The following is a 24,590-nucleotide window of genomic DNA, read 5'->3' on the forward strand; positions in this document are numbered from 1 at the left end:
CCATGAAGCCCGAGATCAACCGCTACTGCTCCCTGAAGAGGCTCGGTGAGAGGGGGGGGGGGAGAGAGAGAGAGAAAGGGAGGAGGGGGAGGAGGAAAGAAAAACAAGGAGGGGAGAAGCAGAGAGAGGGAGGGAACGAGAGAAACGGAGGGAGGGGAGGGACAGAGAGAGGAAGGTGGTTGGGGGAGGGGCGTTGGCCGGGGCGACGGACAGCAGAGAAAGCGAGACTGTCTGGAGGTGGCGGTCTCTGCTAGAGGAACAGGACACTGGGGGAGGGGGAGAGGGAGGGGGAGGGGAGGAGGAGGAAGGCTGGATGATGGATAGATAGTGGATGGGGGCCTGTGTGCGTGTGAGAGCGTGCGTGTGAGAGTGTGCGTGTGAGAGCGTGCGTGTGTGTGTGTGTGTGTGTGTGTGTGTGTGTGTGTGCGCAACACGGAGACGTGCTGTAGCGTCCAGAGCAGGCGTTCTCCTTTTGATGTGCGGAGAGCAGAGCAGAGCAGAGCAGAGCAGAGCAGAGCAGAGCAGAGCAGAGCAGAGCAGAGCAGAGCAGAGCAGAACAGAGCAGAACAGAGCAGAACAGAGCAGAGCAGAGCAGAGCAGAACAGAGCAGAACAGAGCAGAGCAGAGCAGAACAGAGCAGAACAGAGCAGAACAGAACAGAGCAGAGCAGAGCAGAGCAGAGCAGAACAGAGCAGAGCAGAGCAGAGCAGAGCAGAACAGAGCAGAACAGAGCAGAACAGAACAGAGCAGAGCAGAGCAGAGCAGAGCAGAACAGAGCAGAGCAGAGCAGAGCAGAGCAGAACAGAACAGAGCAGAGCAGAGCAGAGCAGAGCAGAGCAGAACAGAACAGAGCAGAACAGAACAGAACAGAGCAGAACAGAACAGAGCAGAGCAGAGCAGAGCAGAGCAGAGCAGAGCAGAGCAGAGCAGAGCAGAGAGGAAGGCGTTGATAAAGGTTTCTTTGTCCTGAGGGGGGTAGCCAGGGAAACCCAGCGATAATACGAGTTGTATAGGGATGGGGGATGGGGGACAGGGGGGGGGTGTTGAGTAAACACAGAGGCAGAAGTGACTGCTGGGTAAAGGTCACATTTAAATTGGCTCTCAGGCAGCTGAAACCATGGAGAGACTTTGAAGATTAAAGGGTTTCCAGGGTTAGGTTAGAACTAGGTATAGTGCTAGAGCTGGGAATGGGGTTAGAACCAGGTATAGTGCTAGAGCTGGGAATGGGGTTAGAACTAGGTATAGTGCTAGAGCTGGGAATGGGGTTAGAACTAGGTATAGTGCTAGAGCTGGGAATGGGGTTAGAACCAGGTATAGTGCTAGAGCTGGGAATGGGGTTAGAACTAGGTATAGTGCTAGAGCTGGGAATGGGGTTAGAACTAGGTATAGTGCTAGAGCTGGGAATGGGGTTAGAACTAGGTATAGTGCTAGAGCTGGGAATGGGGTTAGAACTAGGTATAGTGCTAGAGCTGAGAATGGGGTTAGAACTAGGTATTGTGCTAGAGCTGGGAATGGGGTTAGAACTAGGGCCAGGACTATAAGCCAAAGTCAAATTTGTCTCAATTTTCCATGAAATATATAGGTTCTAATTGTGCTTAATAAGTAGTAAAAAAACATTAAAAAAGGCAGTAAAATACAAAGTATATAATACAACATATTTACAAGAATGGTAGGAGCTGAAAAATATGCATGGATGAATTTACAGATGGTTTAAATCTATAAGAATGTTAAAACTATAAGAAAACAAAGACATGTACAGATGGAGTTTTACAGGCGAGTTAAATATAAATCGATAAGAACATGTATGATCTGGATAAATATATAGGTACATATTATGTCTAAAATATATTATTATTATTACTATTACTATTAATAATAATAACAATAATAATAATGATAATAATAATGTAATACTAATAATAAACAAGTAGCAAGCTGGGGATTTGAACCGTTAACCTCCAGAGAAGGCGAATTAACACTGGACCACACCAGGAACACCGGGAACACAGGCTTTTCACACAGCACAACTTGCGTCAATGATACTTTATGTGCAAAACTTTTAAAGCACAAGCATTCACAACAGATGCTACCACTGCATTGTTTCTAACTAAACACATTAGTTAGCTACATGTACAATAGCTTCTTCTACTTCTGAGGTAAACTGACGTTTGCTAGCCGCAGCAAACTGGGGATTTGAACCCCTAACCTCTGAATTTCCAGAGAAGGCAAATTACCACTGCAACATGGCCCCACACAGGCTTTTCACATAGCACATCTTGAGGCAATAATATTACATGTGCAAAACTGAGTTCTTTCTCTTTTTGAAATGTAAATATTTATAACAGTCAAACTGTTGGAGATAAAATTGTGAAAAAAATCACACATCATTATCCTGGTTTTGGGTTTGTTGTCAAATATTTTGGTGAAATTTGTTAAAAGATTAGATGAAATAGAAAATGTTGTGTATACAGTACAAATTACAGCAAGATACTGAACATTGACATCTGAATGCCGTTTTAAATACTTGATATGTAGTATCCAAAGAATGTTGTTCTGGTTCATGGTAACATATGAATGAAGACTTTTGGAGATGTAGATGTTGACTGATTTTGCATATTCTGAAAAATATAGAGTGACAGACTTCTGAATTGACCATAGGTTGCACTGAGGCAAAATTTTGTCACAGTTCAGTGGAGATGCTGAAAAAAATTCAGCTCAGAAGGACGCACAGGTGATTTTTTGAAGTTTGGAATGTGAAATGTCTAGAAATGTCGATTTGTTGTAAAAAGTAATTCCCACTTCATTCAATCATTACCAAAGTTTATGCATCGACTGAATAATGACCCTAGATCATGCAAGCCAAATTTGGTATGAATCCATGTAGCAGATTACGAGATATAAACTTTTTGCATTTGTGGGGCCCCCTAGTGGCGGATTATCCAAAAACTGCGAACTGACGCTCGGACCTAGCGTCCGAAGACATGCACCAAGTTTGGTTACCACAGCTTTAGCCATTTTTGATTTATGAGCATTTATGTAAAATTGAACTTAATGACACAGGTTTAAAGATGCGTCATTTCAAAATGGATGGAAATGGAAAGTATCAACATTTCTTTGGTAACTTTAGATCAGCAAAGTCCATAGATGATCCTGCCAAATTTTTGGTATGTTTGGCCCAATGGTCTCCGACGAATTTGTCAAATTAGGTTTTTGAGAAAATCAAAGAAAAGCCCCAAAATGTTACATTTTTAGTGTGGACGACCATTGGAGTAAATATGCAGATTAATTGATGGATTACAATTCTGTAAGGATTTTGATTGTATGCCAAGCTGTTCTTGAGATAATTGTGAAAACGTAAACATGATTGTTATAGCGCCACCTTGAGGTCAGTGAGTGCTGTTTCATGTGCCTAAGTAGTGGGTGAGATGTGCAACCCACCTGACAATTTAGAGCATACAGTTTTTGCTGCACAAACACTTTTAGGGGAGAAAGAAAGAAAGAAAGAAAGAAAGAAAGAAAGAAAGAAAGAAAGAAAGAAAGAAAGAACTTGAACAAAAGCAATAGCCGCGGCTGCTTGGACCCCTAATAATAATAATAATTATTATAATTATTTATTTTTTATAGCACTTTTCAAAACAGTGTTACAAAGTGCTTCACAAACAAAAGAAAATAAAAAAATAAGAAGCACTTAGAACAACACTGTAAAATACAGCAAAAGGGAAGAAATCAATGTGATTAAAACTAAAATAAAACCAAGACATAAATAAAAACTACTATGAAAAAGATTTAACATAAAAATATGTTTTGATATGTTTTGAGTAGAGACTTAAGATGTTACAGATTTATCTTGTGAGACTCTCAGGCAGGGAGTTCCATACAGCAAAAGCCCTTTTGATATGCCATGTATACGTATTAACATGCGTATTCACAGATATGTTTGTTCTAATGAGTAGGCTGTCATAAATATAAGGTGTTGCTGGGCTGAGCTGCTGGGTGTAGTCCAGGTGTATCATGGGTAGTGACAATAGTGTTATTGGGAGTGGCACACTGTTGAGAGCGGAGCGCTGGTAGCTCTGCTCATGTAACCCATAATGAATGATCCTTTCAATTGTTGTGTCTGCATTTCTTTCTCATCCTGTCTACCTCTGTTCTCTCTCCTTCAAAACCACCCCTGATCAAACATGGACCCGGCCAAGCAGAGAAAGATCTGGACGACTTCTCCAGCTACTACACCTCTAAACGCCGGCCCGACTACGCCCCTCCCTCTTTCCACTCCTCCCAGCATCACCTCCACTGGGGTGGGGACTACACCCTGGGCGGACGGGGGACCCTCCCCCTCCACGGCTCCCGCCCCCGCATCCACGTCCCCGCGTCCACCCCCAACCCCTACCCCCTGCCCGCTAAGTCCCAGCCCCAGTACAGCGCCGCCTTCGACAGGCCGCCGCGCCGCGTGGTGTCCCAGGACCAGCTCCTGGCTCTGGGGGAAGGCAACACCCTCACCAGGCTGCCTAAGAACCAGCAGCACCAGTACTACAAAGCCATGACCACCAGCAAGACCTCCCAGACCCTCCGCAAGTCCCACGAGCGCCTGCTGGTCTCTCCGGACCGCGTGGAGGAGAGGATGCTGGGACTGGGTGACTTCGGGGGCATGGGGCCCACCATGACCCGCCTCACACACCACCAGAAGGCCCAGTCCACGCAGAATGTGTGCGTCACGCCCTCCCTGGAGCGCCACCACATGATCAAGATGAACTCCCACCCCACCTCGGGACACGAGCGTGAGAGGAGCGCGGTAATGGTGATGGGGGGTCGCGGAGCCGCCAGCTGGGGGGACCCCCATGGACACGGGGCGGGGATGGTGGGCAGCGGACGGGGGGCGGGGGTGGCCGGCGGGCACAACGCACGGAGGATGGCCTTCGCCACCAAGAGGCAGAACACCATCGAACAGCTGCACTTCATCCCTGGGGGAGGAGGAGGGGGAGGGGGAGGAGGCGGAGGGGGACTGAGAACGGCGAGTAAGAACGAGGTGACCGTGTGAAAGAGAGAGATAAGAAGAGAGAGAGAGAGAATGAGAGAGGGAGAAAGAGAGGAGAAGGGCGACGCAGACGTGGAGAGACGAGGAATGAGTCGAAGAATGTTGAAGCTTAAGTGTTCAAGAGGAAGACAGAAGGGCATCCTGGGAAAGTGAGTTCACGAAAGAGCAGCTTGAGAGACATGGGCAAACTGATGAGGGAGATGAAGATGATGAGGGAGATGAAGATGAGGCTTCGTCCCAATAAACTGCCTCAGACGATAGCACTGAAGTCCTGAGCAAAATGGGGGAGAGGCTCAACAGAAGCTGAACATGGAAACACAGATGGAAGGACTGTGGACAGAAATCACTCGGAAAAGGACATTATACAAAGTGATTTAATCCCAGGGTTTTTATTGGTGTTACTGTGCTTTTTGGAAAAGAGAATATTCAGCCATATTATTGAGAGAGGCCATGTTTAGAGCAAAACAAAAAAGAAAATAAAAATAAAAACCGATATCAAATGTTTTTCCCTGTGAGTGCAACTGAGATGTGATCCTAGGGTCTCTGGGACTTGATGACTTTTACTGGCGGATCCTGATGTAACGTTGTAACGTTGATTTATTGCACCATTTTGTGAAGGACCTAGTGCTCTGAGAGAGAGAAAGAGAGAACGTGTCTGTCTTTAACATCCAATCAGACTGATATGGAGTACAGAAAGATTTGACTTTTGTAAAAAAAAAAAACGACAAATATTTATAGACTGTAATAAGATTGAAAATGATTGCTTTTTAAATGAATGATTATGTTAATATGAGCCCTCTTAAACAGTACGTTATACAGTATGTCTTATAGAAACACAAAACACACCTCCATCAGGTGTCTGCATGGCAAACACTGAGTGGACGTTTGAGCTGTCCATCATTTCTCTCTTAGATTGTGATTTGGACAATATGAAAACATGTATTTTGAACAGTGTTGATACCATAATCTCACACTAACAGCCATATGTTCATCATAAGGCCATGTGATTGGTTAATCACTTGATTATACGGCTGGATTTACTCACCAGGTTGGTTTGACCTATCACTTTGCTGCATTACCTTTACACCCTCTCCTGATTGGCTAGTGGCTGTGGTGTCCGTCAGTCCTGCTTAGAATCTCCAGTGTTCAGGTTTGGTGTCATTGACACATTCAGTCACAACACTACACATAATTTGACACATCAATGGCAGGACCGTGTGTGACTCGACCACAAGATAAGAATGACTTCAGTTCGCGGGAGGTTTCAGTCCATTCAAATGAGTGGCTTTGTTCTTCAGCCACACATACTGCAGGTATAGGACTGCCCCAAAACCACATCCTGAAACCAGAGATGCTTGTGGGTGTTTGGCAACAGTCTTTGAGCAGGTTTCACATAAAAGAAAGATATCTAATCTGTTGTAAGTACACTTGATGGGTTAATATCTGTCACCAGTCTCAGTCAGCTCTGAATGCCACATATTATACCGAAGTCACTCCAGCAGCTCACAGTTTTATGGAGAGGGGAAGGGGAGGGGGGACACTTCACACCAAGGGCTATTCTCAAATATATTTGTGTGTCTGGTCTGTTATGTCAGCTTCTCATTTTTTGGTGTCACTATTTCAGAGACACGGTGTGCATAGCTGCAGAAGTGACTACTGACACATTGTTGTAAGTGTGAAAAAAAATTCTTCAAGGCTAATTTGTGCTCATGTGAGATATAAAATCAGTGTGACAAATAAGCCACTGTATTATTATTATTATTTATTTATTTATTTTTACATTGAAGAGGTGGAGGTGGTCGACATGATGTCATATTTTGTAAATTGAAAAGTTACATTTCCTTTGTACGTTTTCTGGTTCTGAATTGGACTAGTAGGTTACAAACTGACCGTTTTTGAAAATGGTCTTTTAGGCGTTTTACGCGTTTTGATAAAGTGGGAATGAAAGGTCTTTTTGCATAAGGTCTATTTGGGCTTTCCCCCTGAACTGTGATTGGAAGACTAATAGCTTTGATTATAGATGGAACTATCAACTATCAGACAGAAAATGTTTGTACTCACTATGACATGTTTTGTGTTTTATTGTCATGATTATGATTACTATATGAGTATTATTGATTGTTATTGTCATTATGATTATCACAATTGTTTCTTTCCCTTTTTTCTTTCTCTGTGAATCTCCATGTATCCTGGATTTTGAATATTTCAACTTTCTAGTGGATTTTAAACCTTTGTATTCTTGACAAAAAAAGCAGATCAAAAGCAATCAAAAGTGATAAGAGGAACCGCATGAAGATGTCAAAGCCAGTGTTGAAGATGTCATAGTGCTGACTTATGATGTCATGGCGTGTACTGTATGTGTAATGTACATGCGTCTGTATTTCTGTGACAGTGTGTGTATTTCTGTGTCTTTCAGGAATGCTGAATCTCATATTTGATCAAACTTGGGATATTACAAGTATGATGATGTGTTTTTCAGGGAATTCACACAAACTATTTGAAACCCAAGCCATAATCTTTCATTGTTCATATTGGCTTTTTTATTCAAAAGCCTGACATCACAAAAGACATCTATCAGTCACAGCTTTTCTTGTTGAGCTACGTTCACCAAAGCAATTTTGACAAAATAATAAATAAAACAACTTTTCTCATTTCAATGTGTGAAGCAAAGGCCAGGCATATACACTAACATTGTTCAAATTAATGCTTTCAGTTATGAGATTATATTAATGTGACCAGAATGTCACTCTTTTGAGAGCCTATCAGTATATATAGCCTAGAGTATTGTGAAGGTGGGTATATATATATATATATATATATATATATATATATAGATATCAGTATATATAGCCTACAGTATTGTGAAGGTGGGGTTTTGACAGGATAGGATGGAGAATGCATTGTGGCTGCTTGATGTGACGGATCAATCGTGGGTCTCTAGTGATTCTAGTGATTCTTAAAGGGAATTTATTTATTATGATGCTAGAAACAGAGAGGCAAAAAAATGTCCAGACCACACAAAGATTCAGTTCTTTTTCCATCTATGTTTTTCTTGTACTTTCGAGATACAGATTTGTGTCCATGTTCAGTTGAGTACACCCAGATGAATCTGTGTGCTTGTAAATGTCCTGTTTATTCGTGTGTGTGTGTGTGTTTGGAGGGGCGGTATAATGGTTGTGTGGTTTTCTGGCACGTGGGTTGACATTTTGTGGCATGAGGTGTTCCTGATGAAAGGCTGTAGGTGTGGAAAAATATGGCTGATCTATGTGTTACACAGTATAAAGGGATGGGGAGTTTGTTTGTATTCCCCCAGTTACTTGGCATACCTCAGCAAAATTGTATAATAATCAAACTCATTTAATACATTATCCCACCATGTCTTGTTTTCCAAGAATAATGAAATTAAGATCTCACAAGCGTACAATTTTGATTATTCGTGATCAATTCTGTCGTTTGTAGAACCATAATGTTCAATGGATAATAACAATAAAGAAAATCCCACAACAAATGTGGATGTTGTCCTGTCATTTTGTTTAGGTAAATCATGAACAACTGAATGTTAAATAGTAGTAGACGCTGGTAACACCGCGTGACTTTGTTTTGTAGTGTCCAACAACACCGTAAGGCTACTTGATGCAGGGCACACACACGCACACGCACGCTCTCTCACACACACACACACACACACACACACACACACACACACACACACACACACACACACACACACACACAATAATGGAATTATGTTGATCACATACACACACGCACGCCCACGCGAGCCCACACACACACACACACACACACACACACACACACACAATCTCAGTGATGCATGAAAACAAGATGATTAGCCTAGTTCTACATGGTAAGGATGAATAGTAAACAGTGAGACTGGTCGGACCGTTTGACCTGGAACTCAACCGGAAGTAGAACTCAGACCGGAACCTACCATTTTAGTCGAGCAGAGCCTCGTCTACCCGGGGAACCAACACTGACACGGGGCGGAAAAGATCGGAGAGGAAAAAGAAAGAAAACATCCAAACAAAGACCGTTCCGCTCGAAACCCAAGATTAACCGATTGATCATTAAAGTATATCGCTTCAGACGAGGGACCCGGATGTGAGGGCAGGCTAACCCAGAGAGAAGGGGTATTGTGATCGAGGTAAAGCCCCTCCTGAGAGAGAGAGAGAGAGAGAGAGAGACAGAGAGAGAGAGAGAGAGAGAGGGAGAGAGAGGGAGAGAGAGAGAGAGAGAGAGAGAGAGAGAGAGAGAGAGAGAGAGAGAGAGAGAGAGAGAGAGAGAGAGAGAGAGAGAGAGAGAGAGAGAGAGAGAGAGAGAGAGAGAGAGAGAGAGGCCTTCACAAGGGTTCAACATGGAGGAAGAAAAGCGGCCCTCTGACTGATCTAGGATCCGTTGTTCTCCACACGGCCTTTAACGAGCTGCTCTTCTGGTTTTGACTTTTTGTTGTTTCTGAATTTTCACCCATCCGCGTCATGCTGGGAGGTAAACACGCATTTACAAGCACAATTGTTTGCTAGATAGCTAATGTTAGCTAGCTAACTAGCTAATGCTAACTAACTAGCTAATGTTGGTTAGCCCGTTAGCTCAGGATGCTAACTAGCTAATGCTAACTAACTAGCTAATGTTGGTTAGCCCGTTAGCTCAGGATGCTAGCTAGCTAGCGGGGGAGCTACAGTGCTTATTGGCGAGCTGTATTATGAATCACGTTTCCCATAACAATGTTTTATTAGCTAGCAAGGTTTGTTCTTTTATAGCTAACTGGTTACCTCGTCTGAAACCTCTACGTAATGTTAATGCTAATGCTAATGCTAATGTTAGCATCATATTGGTGATTTGGTAACGAGCTGTGTTCCATCCCAAAGCTTGGTCAGGGTTTCACAGGCACCTGTGTCACGTTAGGTTAATGAGTATAACCAGCTAGACTCTCTTGCAAATGTGGGATTTTGATGCAGCTATACTCTCTTGTTATGTGTAATTGTGATGCCTGCTTCCCCCCTCCACTACCAGCCAGATAACCCGGAGGAGATAGATGGAAGTCGACCCTCTCCCCTCTCCCTGCTGCCTCCTCCACATCCACCATCCAACCAGTCCACCCTCTCCCTGCTGCTCCTTCACATCCACCATCCAACCAGTCCTGCTACAGACCTGGAGCTTGAGGTGAGTTATAATAAACATGCCTTCTAATTAAGACCAGGTCTGATCAAAACATGCCTTCTAATTAAGACCACCCAGGATATATAAACCTGTAGCTTGAGGTGAGTTATAATAAACATGCCTTCTGATTAAGACCACCCAGGATATATAAACCTGTAGCTTGAGGTGAGTTATAATAAACATGCCTTCTGATTAAGACCTCCCAGGATATATAAACCTGTAGCTTGAGGTGAGTTATAATAAACATGCCTTCTGATTAAGACCACCCAGGATATATAAACCTGTAGCTTGAGGTGAGTTATAATAAACATGCCTTCTAATTAAGACCAGGATATATAAACCTGTAGCTTGAGGTGAGTTATAATAAACATGCCTTCTAATTAAGACCAGGATATATAAACCTGTAGCTTGTGGTGAGTTATAATAAACATGCCTTCTAATTAAGACCTCCCAGGATATATAAACCTGTAGCTTGTGGTGAGTTATAATAAACATGCCTTCTAATTAAGACCTCCCAGGATATATAAACCTGTAGCTTGTGGTGAGTTATAATAAACATGCCTTCTAATTAAGACCAGGATATATAAACCTGTAGCTTGTGGTGAGTTATAATAAACATGCCTTCTAATTAAGACCAGGATATATAAACCTGTAGCTTGAGGTGAGTTATAATAAACATGCCTTCTAATTAAGACCACCCAGGATATATAAACCTGTAGCTTGTGGTGAGTTCTCATCAAAACATGACTTCTAATGAAGCCCAGGATATCCTCATCCTACCCACACTGTTCATATTTATTAATATATTAAGAATTGTCATTAATTGACATTACACTATATTAGTAATGGACAGTGTTTTCTATCATTGGACTAATTATTTGTTGTGTGCTTGTTTGTGGGGGTTATTTGTGCATTTAGAACCCATAGCAACTCTCTCCCTGGGGTCCAAACACTATAAACATATGACACCTAACAGAACAAGACCAAAGAACTCAACACAAGCAGCTCAAAGACAGCCTAGCATTTAGATATACGAAATAACAGACGGGTGTAGGTCCTTTTGAGAATGTAGACCTACTGCAGGTCTGTAGATTAATATTTTACCTTGGATTATTTAAATATTTAACATGCACTCACATAGTGGGATCATTCTGAGATTTCATTATAATGGAGCAGTTATGCTCTTGCGTTTTGTCTAGAGAATTCCTGCATTTATTGGTTATGGTACATTTATGATGCTAAATCTGATTCGTTTATGGGGAAAAAAAGATGGGTCACTCCTGGTACATGCCCTTATCGGTCGTTAGTGGTCATGACGATGCAGGCCAATCCTGCGTTATTAAAGGATAGGACCAGTATTCAGCATTATCGGCCATGTTATAAGGTTATTTACGATCATATACAACGGCCCATATCAAAGTTTTGACACACGTTATACTCGCGATAGGCCGCTAACGCACACATTGGATCAATAGGTGCTATAGAAAATCGCTCAATATCTCCATAAACTAATTTTCAAAGACAGGAAACTCACCGGTGGTCACTGGTGTCCGTTGGTGTTCTGATATAAATATCGCCGCAAAATATGCTTAGTTTCGGGTTTTATTTAGCGTATTATATCCATTGACTTGTATTGACAATAAAGCTGGAGTTTATTCATCTGCGTCCCATATTTGTTTTGATCACCAATACTACTTAACACTGTCAATGAAATACCAGCTGCAAAGCAATCCTGGGCTTTCTGGACTTGTTGTGTCGACCTGTGACCCGGAAGCGCTTCCTTCTTCTGCAGTAGCCTCCAAACTCCTTCAAGACCACAAGTTCAAGCGGAAGTTTTCAAATGTATGTACTGCGAGTGAAAATAGTTTTATAAATGATGAATAAAAACATGATATGAAGCATACTTTGTGGTGATTTTTTTGTCAGAACATCAACATCAAGTGACCCCTCGGTGAGTTTCCTGTCTATTGATGCGTTGTGTGCGTTAGCGGCAACAGGCCATATCTTAAGAGTGCAAACAAAACTTTGCTATGGGCCGTTGTATATGATCGTACATAACCTTATAACATGGCTTGTTCTGCTAAATACTGGTCCTATCCTTTAATTTCCAACACTCATGCACTGCCCCAGCATAGATTTCAAAGTATAGGATTGGTTTAATAACGGGTTCTACATCAATCATGTTTTAAGATGCATCTAGGGGAATGAATTAGTACACACTTCCAATTTTGAAAAAAAAAAAGGCAATTAAATAATAGGATTGACAAAGCATTCAAGTCATTACAATAATGTGTAAATTACAAGAAGTGGCTATTTTATACTTCTCTAACCAAAACGTACCTGCTGTCTGTCCCCCTCTCCTCTCTCCTCAGGTTCCTAGTGGGTGTCTTCTGAGGGGCTGAGGATCGTCCCCTGTCCCCGACGGACACCTTCAGCTTCTCAAGAGTTGAACTCTGCCCAGAGACTCAGACCTGCTCCTCCGCAAGAAGGATCCCCAAACACTACAGACTCAACCTTTTTTGATAAGAGACATTGATTTTTTTTTTTTTAAACATCATTTTAACAGACATTCACATTAAGTAAGAATATTTCTAATTTAGCAACAAACATTTACTATACAAGTATACCTTGGTGCCCTCCACATTTGCCTGATCCACATTTGCCTGCAAAGAGAGCTTAAGCAGTAAGAATTGTTGTGTGACAGGATATTAAAGGGATAGTCCGTAGTGATAGAGTTGAGAAAGAAAAGTTGTGGTGTGAAGTAGCTCCCAGGAGCTTTAATATAGGCTAACTAGTCGCGTACTAGGTGATCCTCCGTTACCAGGTGGGTGGGCTTTATTCTTGTTGATTTCAACAACAAGGGCCGAGTTGCCCTGGGACAGCCTCCCATCAGTGTGTGGGAGATGTTCCAGTTTAGCAAGTACCCTATGGACATTCTAGAAATGCTCAGTGGACATCAAGCCCATCAGTTCAAAGGTCTGGGATTAGAGAGGCAGCTCCAGCACCAACAGCAAGTCCAGCTCCAGCACCAGCAGCAGCTCCAGCAGCAGCACCAGCAGCCGGGCGACCCCTCTGGGAGCCTGCTCTCCGGCCTGGGGCTGTCCTCCCGGGGCTCCTCCTTCGCCGACTCCTCCTCCATCTTCGCCAAAATGAGCGCCCCGCCCCCGCCCATCTCCCACCAGTCCCAGTCGTCGTCCTCGCACAGCTCCAGCAGGAAGTCCAGCAAGATGAGCAGCAGCGGCGGCGGGGGGGGCAGCTCGTCGGCCGGATACCCCCAGTTCCTCCGCCCCTTCCACCCGGCGGAGGCGGCCCTGGCGCAGGAGCAGCTGCACTCCGGGATGGGCCGCTTTGACTTTGGGGGGAGCAGCGGCGGGGGGGGCGCGGGCGTCATCGGTGGCGTGGTCACGTCCGCTCCCCCTCCCCCCCCGCTGCACCCCGGTCTCTCCGTCCCCCAGCCCTCCTCCGGCCCCTCCTCCTCCTCCCCCTCCCCCTCCACCTCCGCCTCAGCCAACAACCCCCCCGGCAGCAGCGCCGTGGCCTCCCTGGGACAGCCCCTCGTGGGGCCTCAATCGGATCCGCGTAGCTTACATCAGCAGTTCAGTTGCATGCTTGCGGCAAATCAGTACTTCCTGTCTGGCGTCCCGACCAATAGCAGCCTGGAACAGTTCCTGGTTCAGCAGGGGACCCATAACCATCTTGGCCTGGGATTGGGCCAAGGGGCGAGTGACTCCAACTCTGCCCTTGCTCCACCCCCAGCTCTCCACTCTTCCCACAGCCATGGCCATCCCACCTCCCAACCCCAGCAGCAGCAGCAGCAGCTGCCCCCCCACGCCTTGTCCCACCCCCACAGCCATCCTCACCCCCACCACCCCCTCCACCCCGCCCCCCAGCCAGCACCGCTGGGCGGCTTTGACTTCCAGGGCATCCCTGTCCTCTCCACCAATCAGATAGCTTCGCTGATGCAGCAAGAGGCGGGCGGCCTGCCCCTCCCCCTACCCCTCCATCTATCCCTCTCGAAAGACGAGGGCAAAGGAGACAGCGGGTCCGGGTCTAGTGGTGGAGGCGGAGGAGGGGGGGGGAGTGGCGGCAGCAGGAGAAAGAAAGCCATGGCCGGCTACCTCCCCCAGAGAAAGTCAGATAGCAGCAGTCATAGCAGTAGCAGTGTTAGCAACTGCCACAGCAGCTCTAGTCAGAATACACCCCCCGGCCTGGTAGGAGGAGGATCTGGAAGTGTTGGCATATCCGGCATTGGTAGTGAGCATTCATCTCTCCTCTCCTCGTCCACACAACCCTCCTCAACTGTCTCTTCCTCCTCTTCCTCAGCTCCCTCCTCTTCCTCCACCTCCGTGTTGGTAACCAACGGTTCACAGCTCCCCAAATCCGAGAATCTGAGCAACCCCATGGCGTCCGGTTCTAGCCAGCCAGAATCGGAGCCCCTCTACCACTGCGGAGAATGTGGCAAGACCTTCACCCACCTGTCCAGCCTCCGCCGCCACCTCCGCAGTCACGGCCTGTCCTCCGACGGTCCCATGAGGACCAGCTCGGGCAAGTCCCCCCGCTCCCCCAGCCCCGACAGGACCTTCTGCTGCTCCGAGTGTGGCAAGGGATTCAAGAAGAGGGGCCACCTCCTCCAGCATGGTGTCATCCACTCTGGCACTCGCCCGTTCGCCTGCAGCATCTGCCAGAGGTCCTTCAACCGTCGTGAGTCGCTCACCCGGCACGAGAAGATCCACGACGAGAAGCCCTTCCGCTGCCCGGCGTGCGGACGCTGCTTCCGCGAGAGCACGTCGCTGCTCAACCACGCCGCCTCCGGCAACTGTGGCAAGCCCCCCAGGTCCTCCAAGACCAGGAGCAGCACCGGCAGCGAGGGCTCCTCCACCCCCGGGGGCAACAAGCCCGGCATGGTGGGGACGAGTGGCGGGGAGGGCGAGGGGAAGTACGGCTCCGACTACTCCAGGAACCGCTACCAGCCGGCCTACAGCGTGGACGACTACCGGCGCCAGCAGGCCGGACAGTCTTCTCTGTACCCGGGGGAGGGCTCCCTGGGTAACGGGATGGGCAGCCAGACCCTGAGGAAGGCCCCGCTGGCCCCCACCCTCCACCCCCACCCCCAGAGTCAGCAGCAGCACCAACACCACCAACAGCCCCACCTCCCGCTCAGCTCCCTGCTGGATGACTCCGAGGACGAGGTCACCAGCAGCGCCATGTCGGCCATTGCGGCGGCGGCGGCAGCCTCCTGTGACATCAGCACCAACGAGACCCGGGGGGAGGAGCGGAGAGATATCATTGGTGGTTTGCTAGGGGGCCTGGGTTTTGGTAATATGGGTGGCGGGGCGTCGTCCACGTCCGAGATGGACAAGGGCTACCGGTCCGGCAGCGGCTCCACCATGCCGCTGACCCACCCCAGCCACCCCAACGCCAAGCCCAAGCGCCCCCGCAAGCCGCGGCAGAAGAGGGAGCAGGGGGGCGCGGTGAGGCGGAGGCGGAGTCCCGGGCAGCGTGGCGACGGCTCGGAGCGGCCGCACGTGTGCAACGTCTGCGGCAAGCGCTTCCGCAGGGGCGAGACGCTTCGCCGCCACGACCGCGTCCACACCGGGGAGAAGCCGCACGCCTGCGACGTCTGCGGAAAGACCTTCAGGGAGGCCTTCCACCTCACCAAGCACCTGACCGTGCACTCCGGCCAGAAGAACTACAAATGCAACCTGTGCGGAAAAGAGTTCGCCTACGCCCAGAGCCTGGTGAGGCACGGGAAACTCCACCGCAAGGGCGACATTGACGGCAACGGGGCAAAGGTCAAAGGCGGAGCCATCGGTCAGGTCGGTACTCAAGCGAACGCCGAGTCCTACTACCCCTACTCCCAAGACAAGGCCCACGGCTCCGGGTCGTCCAGCCAGAGCGGTCAGAGGCTCTACACGTGCACCGTGTGCTGGAAGGCCTTCCGCCACCACTTCCACCTCACGGCCCACCAGCAGACGGTCCACGGGGGCGGGGGCGGCGGCGAGAAGAGCTTCCGCTGCGAGGTGTGCGGAAAAGCCTTCGCCTACTCCAACAGCTTATCCAGACACAGGATGTCCCAGCACGGGCTCGGCCGCTCGGCGCAGGGAAACCCGCCGGGTGGGGCCCGTCAAGGGGGGAGCCAGTCCCACCAGTCAGCAGGGTACTCCCCCCTCTTCTATGAGTCCGGCGGGAACTCCTCGTCGGCCCCCGGGGCCACATACCCGTCCGGCTCCAACGTGGTCCACCCCGGCTCCTCCCACCCCATGTCGGGCCCCCAGGGCCAGCACCACCCTTTTCAGTACCGGGCTCAAAACTACCACCCCCACCGGGGCATGAGGAAGATGAAGAAGAAGAGGCGGGTTGAGATTCACAGCATCATGCGGGGCGGCCAGCTGGTGGGCGTGCCCCTGAGCAGGGAGACCAAGAGGAAGCTGATGATCATGAGGAGGAAGAGGGGCCGGATGCAGAAGCAGCTGGCGAGGAAGAAGCTGCTGGCCCAGCTGAGGATCAAGGGCGGGGGGCTGAACGTGAAGGCGTGGCAGGGCGGGGCGGTGCGGGTGAGCGGCCTGACCTCCATGGAGGTCCCCATCAAGCGCTTCCCCTGCCCCATCTGCCCCAGCACCACCTACGCCCGGCAGGCCTCGGTGCTGATCCACCACGCTCTCAGGCACCCGCCCAGGAACACGGGCCGCCAGGCCCGCCTGAAGTGCCCCGTCTGTGGGAAGCGCTCGCGCACGCTGGGGAGGGCGCTGCAGCACCGGGGACGCCACCTGGCCAAGGGCTCCTTCTCCTGCCGCAAGTGCAGCTGTCGCTTCTGGAACGGCACGCTGCTGGAGAGGCACCGCGTGTCCTGCCGAGGCGCCACCGGGGGGGGCAGCGGCAACTGGAGCCTGAAGATGAAGTCCCCCCTTAAAGAGGAGGTGGGGGCGAAGCAGGCGGAGGCGCTGGCGGTGCCCCCCCACCCTGTGACGCCCGCGGACCCCCAGCCTGGACAACCTCAGCTCATCCAGCCTGAGAGAACAACTGTTGTGACTGAATACAGCCACTGAATATCATGGGTTCTGTGGTTTTTTGTTTAGTTTTTTATCCAGCAAGCCAGAGCTAGCGAGTTTGAGAGATGCAGGGTGGGGGTTCAGGCTTAGTGTAACTACCAGGATGTCCCCACTAAACCAGAGTCCCTTACAGCAGAGGTGAGTCTGTGAGTTAACATGGACTTCTAAAGGGCCATATCAAAAAAACACCCTCCATCTCAGTACTGACTCCCCCAAAGGGGGAAGTATTTTAGATTACGTGACTGTTTGAGTAGCACCTGTCTTTGGAAAAAAAAAAAAGCATTTTACCACGGTATCTTTATTTTTTTTGTTAGCTGTGTTCGCGCTGGAATTATGGATACATATTTGTAGGAGTGGGGTACCATAAGTACCTATGTTTTTCCCAATTATGTTTTCTCATTATTCACAGTTAAACAGTATAGTCTTTGTCTCCTGTTCTGTACAATGTGTGTTTGTTCCCAATGAATTCTTGTTTTTTTTTGGCCTGAAGCGTTGAAACCCCCCTAACCGATCAGTCAGACGGCGTTCAAACTGAGACATCAGTTCTCACTCATGGAATTATGACTTAGTTCATTGATTAATCACTAATCAATAGGTAATGTTATTGGATGTAACTTGTCAGACAAAAAGGTAAAATGGTGCATACCTTTCTAGCGGTAAGGGGTGGGATGTTGTGAACTGGGTGTCTACCGAGACCATTTTTACAGTACACTATCGTGTCCTTTTTTTGGGGGGGGGGGGGGGGGGGGAGGTTAATGGGACTTAAAAAACGTTAAAAAGTGTCCGGAAAGGAATGGATTACGGGAACCAGCGGAGTGTACTGTACAATTCGTATTATATTTTATTATATATTGATTATTTGCTGTTTTTTACTCCAAGTATAATTTCTTTTATCATTGTTGCTATTGTCTGGGTGGGTGGGAGCGAGGTGGGAACTATCTTTGTAAAACAACAGGACAAGTCTGTGTATTGATGTGATTTTACCCTTCTGCCCTTTTGCCAGTTCCCCATGCCCCCACAGTTAAGCCCAATTTTGTAACAAAAGCGTGTACACTTAGTTCCTTACTTAGGTCCTGTCCTTCAGTGGTTTCCTTTCAGCAAACTAAAAACCTGTAATATTATTACTAAATTACTATCCTTTTTCTTTGCCTAAAGTGAGTTGTTGAATCCTCAGAAATCAAATAAAAATCTAAAATGTTCTCCATTGTCTTTGTCATTTATCCTTTTTCAAATATTCACATAAATTAAATATTAATCAATTAAACACTTTTGTTAGAATTCTGTGGATGAGCTTAAACAAAGCTCAGTCTCTGCTTCCTTGTGCTGTCGAGTCAAACTCTTTACATATTAGCCATTGGATAGTAGATTGGGAAAGCATTCAATGGCCTTGTTGAGAGGTTCAAGTCCCAGGTGCTGCTCACGCCGGGTTCCTGGTCTTCACAGCCCAGCTGTGGTGATGAGGACTCGCGTGTTGGCACATGCCATGTGTTGTGCCCCTCCATTAGAATCGGCCCTGCGGAGTGATCTGCCGCTGAGCACCCAGGACGAACCACCACCTCCAGGACTAACCACCACCTCCAGGACGAACCACCACCTCCAGGACGAACCACCACCTCCAGGACGAACCACCACCTCCAGGACTAACCACCTCCAGGACTAACCACCACCTCCAGGACTAACCACCTCTAGGACTAACCACCACCTCCAGGACTAACCACCACCTCCAGGACGAACCACCTCTAGGACTAACCACCACCTCCAGGACTAACCACCACCTCCAGGACTAACCACCTCCAGGACTGACCACCACCTCCAGGACTGACCACCACCTCCAGGACTGACCACCACCTCCAGGACTGACCACCTCCAGGACTAACCACCTCCAGGACGAACCACCACCTCCAGGACGAACCACCACCTCCAGGACTAACCCCCACCTCCAGGACTAACCACCACCTCCAGGACGAACCACCACCTCCAGGACGAACCACCACCTCCAGGACTAACCACCACCTCCAGGACTAGCCACCACCTCCAGGACTAGCCACCACCTCCAGGATGAACCACCACCTCCAGGACGAACCACCACCTCCAGGACGAACCACCACCTCCAGGACGAACCACCACCTCCAGGACTAACCACCTCCAGGACTAACCACCACCTCCAAGACTCCAGGACTAACCACCACCTCCAGGACTAACCCCCACCTCCAGGACTAACCCCCACCTCCAGGACTAACCCCCACCTCCAGGACTAACCACCACCTCCAGGACTAACCACCACCTCCAGGACTAACCACCACCTCCAGGACGAACCACCTCTAGGACTAACCCCCACCTCCAGGACTAACCACCTCCAGGACTAACCACCACCTCCAGGACTAACCACCACCTCCAGGACTAACCACCACCTCCAGGACTAACCACCACCTCTAGGACGAACCCCCACCTCCAGGACTAACCACCACCTCCAGGACTAACCACCACCTCCAGGACGAACCACCACCTCCAGGACGAACCACCACCTCCAGGACTAACCACCTCCAGGACGAACCACCACCTCCAGGACTAACCACCTCCAAGACTAGCCACCACCTCCAGGACTAACCACCACCTCCAGGACGAACCACCACCTCCAGGACTAACCACCACCTCCAGGACTAACCACCTCTAGGACTAACCACCTCTAGGACTAACCCCCACCTCCAGGACTAACCACCACCTCCAGGACTAACCACCACCTCCAGGACTAACCACCACCTCCAGGACTAACCACCTCTAGGACTAACCACCACCTCCAGGACTAACGCCCACCTCCAGGACGAACCACCACCTCCAGGACTAACGCCCATCTCCAGGACGAACCACCACCTCCAGGACTAACCACCACCTCCAGGACTAACCACCACCTCCAGGACTAACCACCACCTCCAGGACGAACCACCACCTCCAGGACTAACCCCCACCTCCAGGACTAACCCCCACCTCCAGGACTAACCACCACCTCCAGGACGAACCACCACCTCCAGGACTAACCACCACCTCCAGGACTTACCCCCACCTCCAGGACTAACCCCCACCTCCAGGACTAACCCCCACCTCCAGGACTAACCACCACCTCCAGGACGAACCACCACCTCCAGGACTAACCACCACCTCCAGGACTTACCCCCACCTCCAGGACTAACCCCCACCTCCAGGACTAACCCCCACCTCCAGGATGAACCACCACCTCCGGGACTAACCACCTCCAAGACTAGCCACCACCTCCAGGACTAACCCCCACCTCCAGGACTAACCCCCACCTCCAGGACTAACCCCCACCTCCAGGTCTAACCCCCACCTCCAGGACTAACCCCCACCTCCAGGACTAACCCCCACCTCCAGGACTAACCACCACCTCCAGGACTAACCACCACCTCCAGGACGAACCACCACCTCCAGGACTAACCACCACCTCCAGGACTAACCACCACCTCCAGGATTGACCACCACCTCCAGGACTAACCACCACCTCCAGGACTAACCACCTCCAGGACTAACCACCACCTCCAGGACTAACCACCTCTAGGACTAACCACCTCTAGGACTAACCCCCACCTCCAGGACTAACCACCACCTCCAGGACGAACCACCACCTCCAGGACTGACCAACACCTCCAGGACTAACCACCTCTAGGACTAACCACCACCTCCAGGACTAACCACCTCTAGGACTAACCACCACCTCCAGGACTAACCACCACCTCCAGGATGAACCACCTCTAGGACTAACCACCACCTCCAGGACTAACCACCACCTCCAGGACTAACCACCACCTCCAGGACTAACCACCTCCAGGACTAACCACCACCTCCAGGACTAACCACCTCCAGGACTAACCACCACCTCCAGGACTGACCACCTCCAGGACTGACAACCACCTCCAGGACTGACCACCTCCAGGACTAACCACCTCCAGGACTAACCACCACCTCCAGGACGAACCACCACCTCCAGGACTAACCACCACCTCCAGGACTAACCACCTCTAGGACTAACCACCACCTCCAGGACTAACCACCTCTAGGACTAACCACCACCTCCAGGACTAACCACCTCTAGGACTAACCACCACCTCCAGGACTAACCCCCACCTCCAGGACTAACCACCTCCAGGACTAACCACCACCTCCAGGACTAACCACCTCTAGGACTAACCACCACCTCCAGGACTAACCACCACCTCCAGGACTAACCACCACCTCCAGGATGAACCACCTCTAGGACTAACCACCACCTCCAGGACTAACCACCTCTAGGACTAACCACCACCTCCAGGACTAACCACCACCAGGACTAACCACCACCTCCAGGACTAACCACCACCTCCAGGACTAACCACCACCTCCAGGACTAACCACCACCTCTAGGACTAACCACCACCTCCAGGACTAACCACCACCTCCAGGATGAACCACCACCTCCAGGACTAACCACCACCTCCAGGATGAACCACCACCTCCAGGACTAACCCCCACCCCCAGGACTAACCCCCACCTCCAGGACTAACCACCACCTCCAGGACTAACCACCTCTAGGACTAACCACCTCTAGGACTAACCCCCACCTCCAGGACTAACCACCACCTCCAGGACGAACCACCACCTCCAGGACTGACCAACACCTCCAGGACTAACCACCTCTAGGACTAACCACCACCTCCAGGACTAACCACCTCCAGGACTAACCACCTCTAGGACTAACCACCACCTCCAGGACTAACCACCACCTTCAGGACGAACCACCTCTAGGACTAACCACCACCTCCAGGACTAACCACCACCTCCAGGACTAACCACCACCTCCAGGACTAACCACCACCTCCAGGACTAACCACCTCCAGGACTAACCACCACCTCCAGGACTAACCACCTCCAGGACTAACCACCTCTAGGACTGACCACCTCCAGGACTGACCACCACCTCCAGGACTGACCACCTCCAGGACATCCTGGAGGTGGTGGTTAGTCCTGGAGGTGGTGGTTAGTCCTAGAGGTGGTGGTTAGTCCTGGAGGTGGTGGTTAGTCCTGGAGGTGGTGGTTAGTCCACCACCTCCAGGACTAACCACCTCTAGGACTAACCACCACCTCCAGGACTAACCACCTCTAGGACTAACCACCACCTCCAGGACTAACCACCTCTAGGACTAACCACCACCTCCAGGACTAACCACCACCTCCAGGACTAACCACCACCTCTAGGACTAACCACCACCTCCAGGACTAACCACCTCCAGGACTAACCACCACCTCCAGGACTAACCACCACCTCCAGGACTAACCACCACCTCCAGGATGAACCACCTCCAGGACTAACCACCACCTCCAGGACTAACCACCACCTCTAGGACTAACCACCACCTCCAGGACTAACCACCTCTAGGACTAACCACCTCTAGGACTAACCACCACCTCCAGGACTAACCACCACCTCCAGGACTAACCACCTCTAGGACTAACCCCCACCTCCAGGTCTAACCCCCACCTCCACGTCTAACCCCCACCTCCAGGACTTACCACCACCAGGACTAACCACCACCTCCAGGACTAACCACCTCCAGGACTAACCACCACCTCCAGGACTAACCACCACCTCCAGGACTAACCACCACCAGGACTAACCACCACCTCCAGGACTAACCACCTCCAGGACTAACCACCACCTCCAGGACTAACCACCACCTCCAGGACTAACCACCACCTCTAGGACGAACCCCCACCTCCAGGACTAACCCCCACCTCCAGGACTAACCCCCACCTCCAGGACTAACCCCCACCTCCAGGACTAACCACCACCTCCAGGACGAACCACCACCTCCAGGACTAACCACCACCTCCAGGACTAACCACCTCCAAGACTAGCAACCACCTCCAGGACTAACCACCTCTAGGACTAACCACCACCTCCAGGACTAACCACCACCTCCAGGACTAACCACCACCTCCAGGACTAACCACCTCCAGGACGAACCACCACCTCTAGGACTAACCACCACCTCCACTACTGTAGGTGAGTCTGTATTCTCAATTTGATAAGACTGCTTTTGGGTGTATTAGCTCATGTTTGGAAATGCTCACTGTGTTGATTTTCTCTGGAACAGTAATCATTCCTCATTCTAATGTCTAGACTCGTTCAGTCAGTGTATTGGGTCCATGTTTTTAATATCAGTAATTGGAATGTTGCATACCTCTAGGTACAAATTAAGATTATTTGCGGTGTTGTATTTCTGGGTATAATCACTGTGTAGTACTGTTCAGCGTCCACTAGATGGCCCCTCAGGCCCTTAGCTGATGATTGCTGGGAGGAGGAGGAATATAGAATGTGAGTCCTTGATGTTGACTTAATCAGTTAATTAGTGGAAGTGGGTTGATTCCGGCTTCATGTGAGCTCATGATCATATTCTATAGTCTGGTCCTCTTCCACTCAGATAAAAGCAATGCTTGTCTCTGTAGTGAACACCTTCCATCCACTAACAATGTTATGGAGGGTTTTATGCTTTATATTTTTTGTGCACGGTGGCAGAGGAAGAGCTTTTCCCTTTGTGTCCCAGTGTCATAGGCTATTTTTGATTTCTGAAATATGGCTTTTAAATGTATTTGGCCTATCATAATTATTACTGGTCAATAAAAGGTATGTAGAAATGGTATGGGGCCTGGGACATTATGAATTCATGTAGGCTATGTGGATATTATGGTGTGGGTTCAACATCATCTGCAACTCCGTTTCTATATGAACCAGTAGGTTACATTTCAAAAGGATTTACAATTGAAATGTGTTTCTCTATCTTATTTAATGCAAGGCATTTTCTGCTGAATATTTCACTTAATCTGTTGTGGCTTTAAAAAAACGACTCAACAAATTTGTCTCTGCAAATTCCATTTGATCTCAGGATCTAGCAGAGTCCAGCAGTAATCCAAACAGAATCTGTGTGCCCGAGTCTGCTCGCCTGTTGTTACTTCCCCTCCAGTACAGCCTCACGCGGCTGGGGCATCGGGATCTCTGGGAGGAGCTAGTGACCTACATCTGTCCAATAGCGTCCCGAGAAAGGCAGAGATTGACCTACTTTGGACCAATCGCGTCGAGGCAGGGCCGCCGGTAGGCAGCACTCGCGCGTGCCAGGGCCATGTGCATGATGTACTTTCCCTGAGAGAGAGAGAGAGAGAGAGAGAGAGAGAGAGAGAGAGAGAGAGAGAGAGGGGGGGGGAGAGAGAGAGAGAGAGAGAGAGGAGGGGAGAGAGAGAGAGAGAGAGAGAGAGAGAGAGAGAGAGGGGGGGGGAGAGAGGGA

General features: G+C 49.4%; 2 protein-coding genes across 2 annotated transcripts in view; both read left to right on the forward strand.

The window, feature by feature from the left end:
• Positions 1-5,038, forward strand: part of shisa7b (shisa family member 7) — a gene marked incomplete at both ends in the record, with an annotated part of 8,644 nt that extends 3,606 nt beyond the window's left edge. Inside the window, 2 exons of the mRNA XM_084455071.1 lie at positions 1-45; positions 4,200-5,038. The exon at positions 1-45 is cut by the window's left edge and continues 168 nt beyond it. Coding sequence (XP_084311197.1) covers positions 1-45; positions 4,200-5,038 — 884 coding nt within the window. The remainder of the gene's footprint in view (positions 46-4,199) is intronic.
• Positions 5,039-9,035: 3,997 nt separating this feature from the next.
• On the forward strand, positions 9,036-17,961 carry znf865 (zinc finger protein 865). The gene is made up of 3 exons (XM_084455126.1): positions 9,036-9,541; positions 10,067-10,216; positions 12,586-17,961. The coding sequence occupies exon 3, from the start codon at positions 13,117-13,119 to the stop codon at positions 17,257-17,259; it is 4,143 nt and encodes a 1,380-aa protein (XP_084311252.1). The 5' UTR covers positions 9,036-9,541; positions 10,067-10,216; positions 12,586-13,116; the 3' UTR covers positions 17,260-17,961.
• Positions 17,962-24,590: the final 6,629 nt, after the last annotated feature.

The sequence above is a fragment of the Borostomias antarcticus genome (genome assembly GCF_949987555.1).
Source record: "Borostomias antarcticus genome assembly, chromosome: 21".
Taxonomy (NCBI): domain Eukaryota; kingdom Metazoa; phylum Chordata; class Actinopteri; order Stomiiformes; family Stomiidae; genus Borostomias; species Borostomias antarcticus.

Coding starts and splice junctions, on each gene's coding strand:
- znf865 (XM_084455126.1), top strand. CDS start 13,117: ATGTTCCAGTTTAGCAAGTACCCTATGGACATTCTAGAAATGCTCAGT.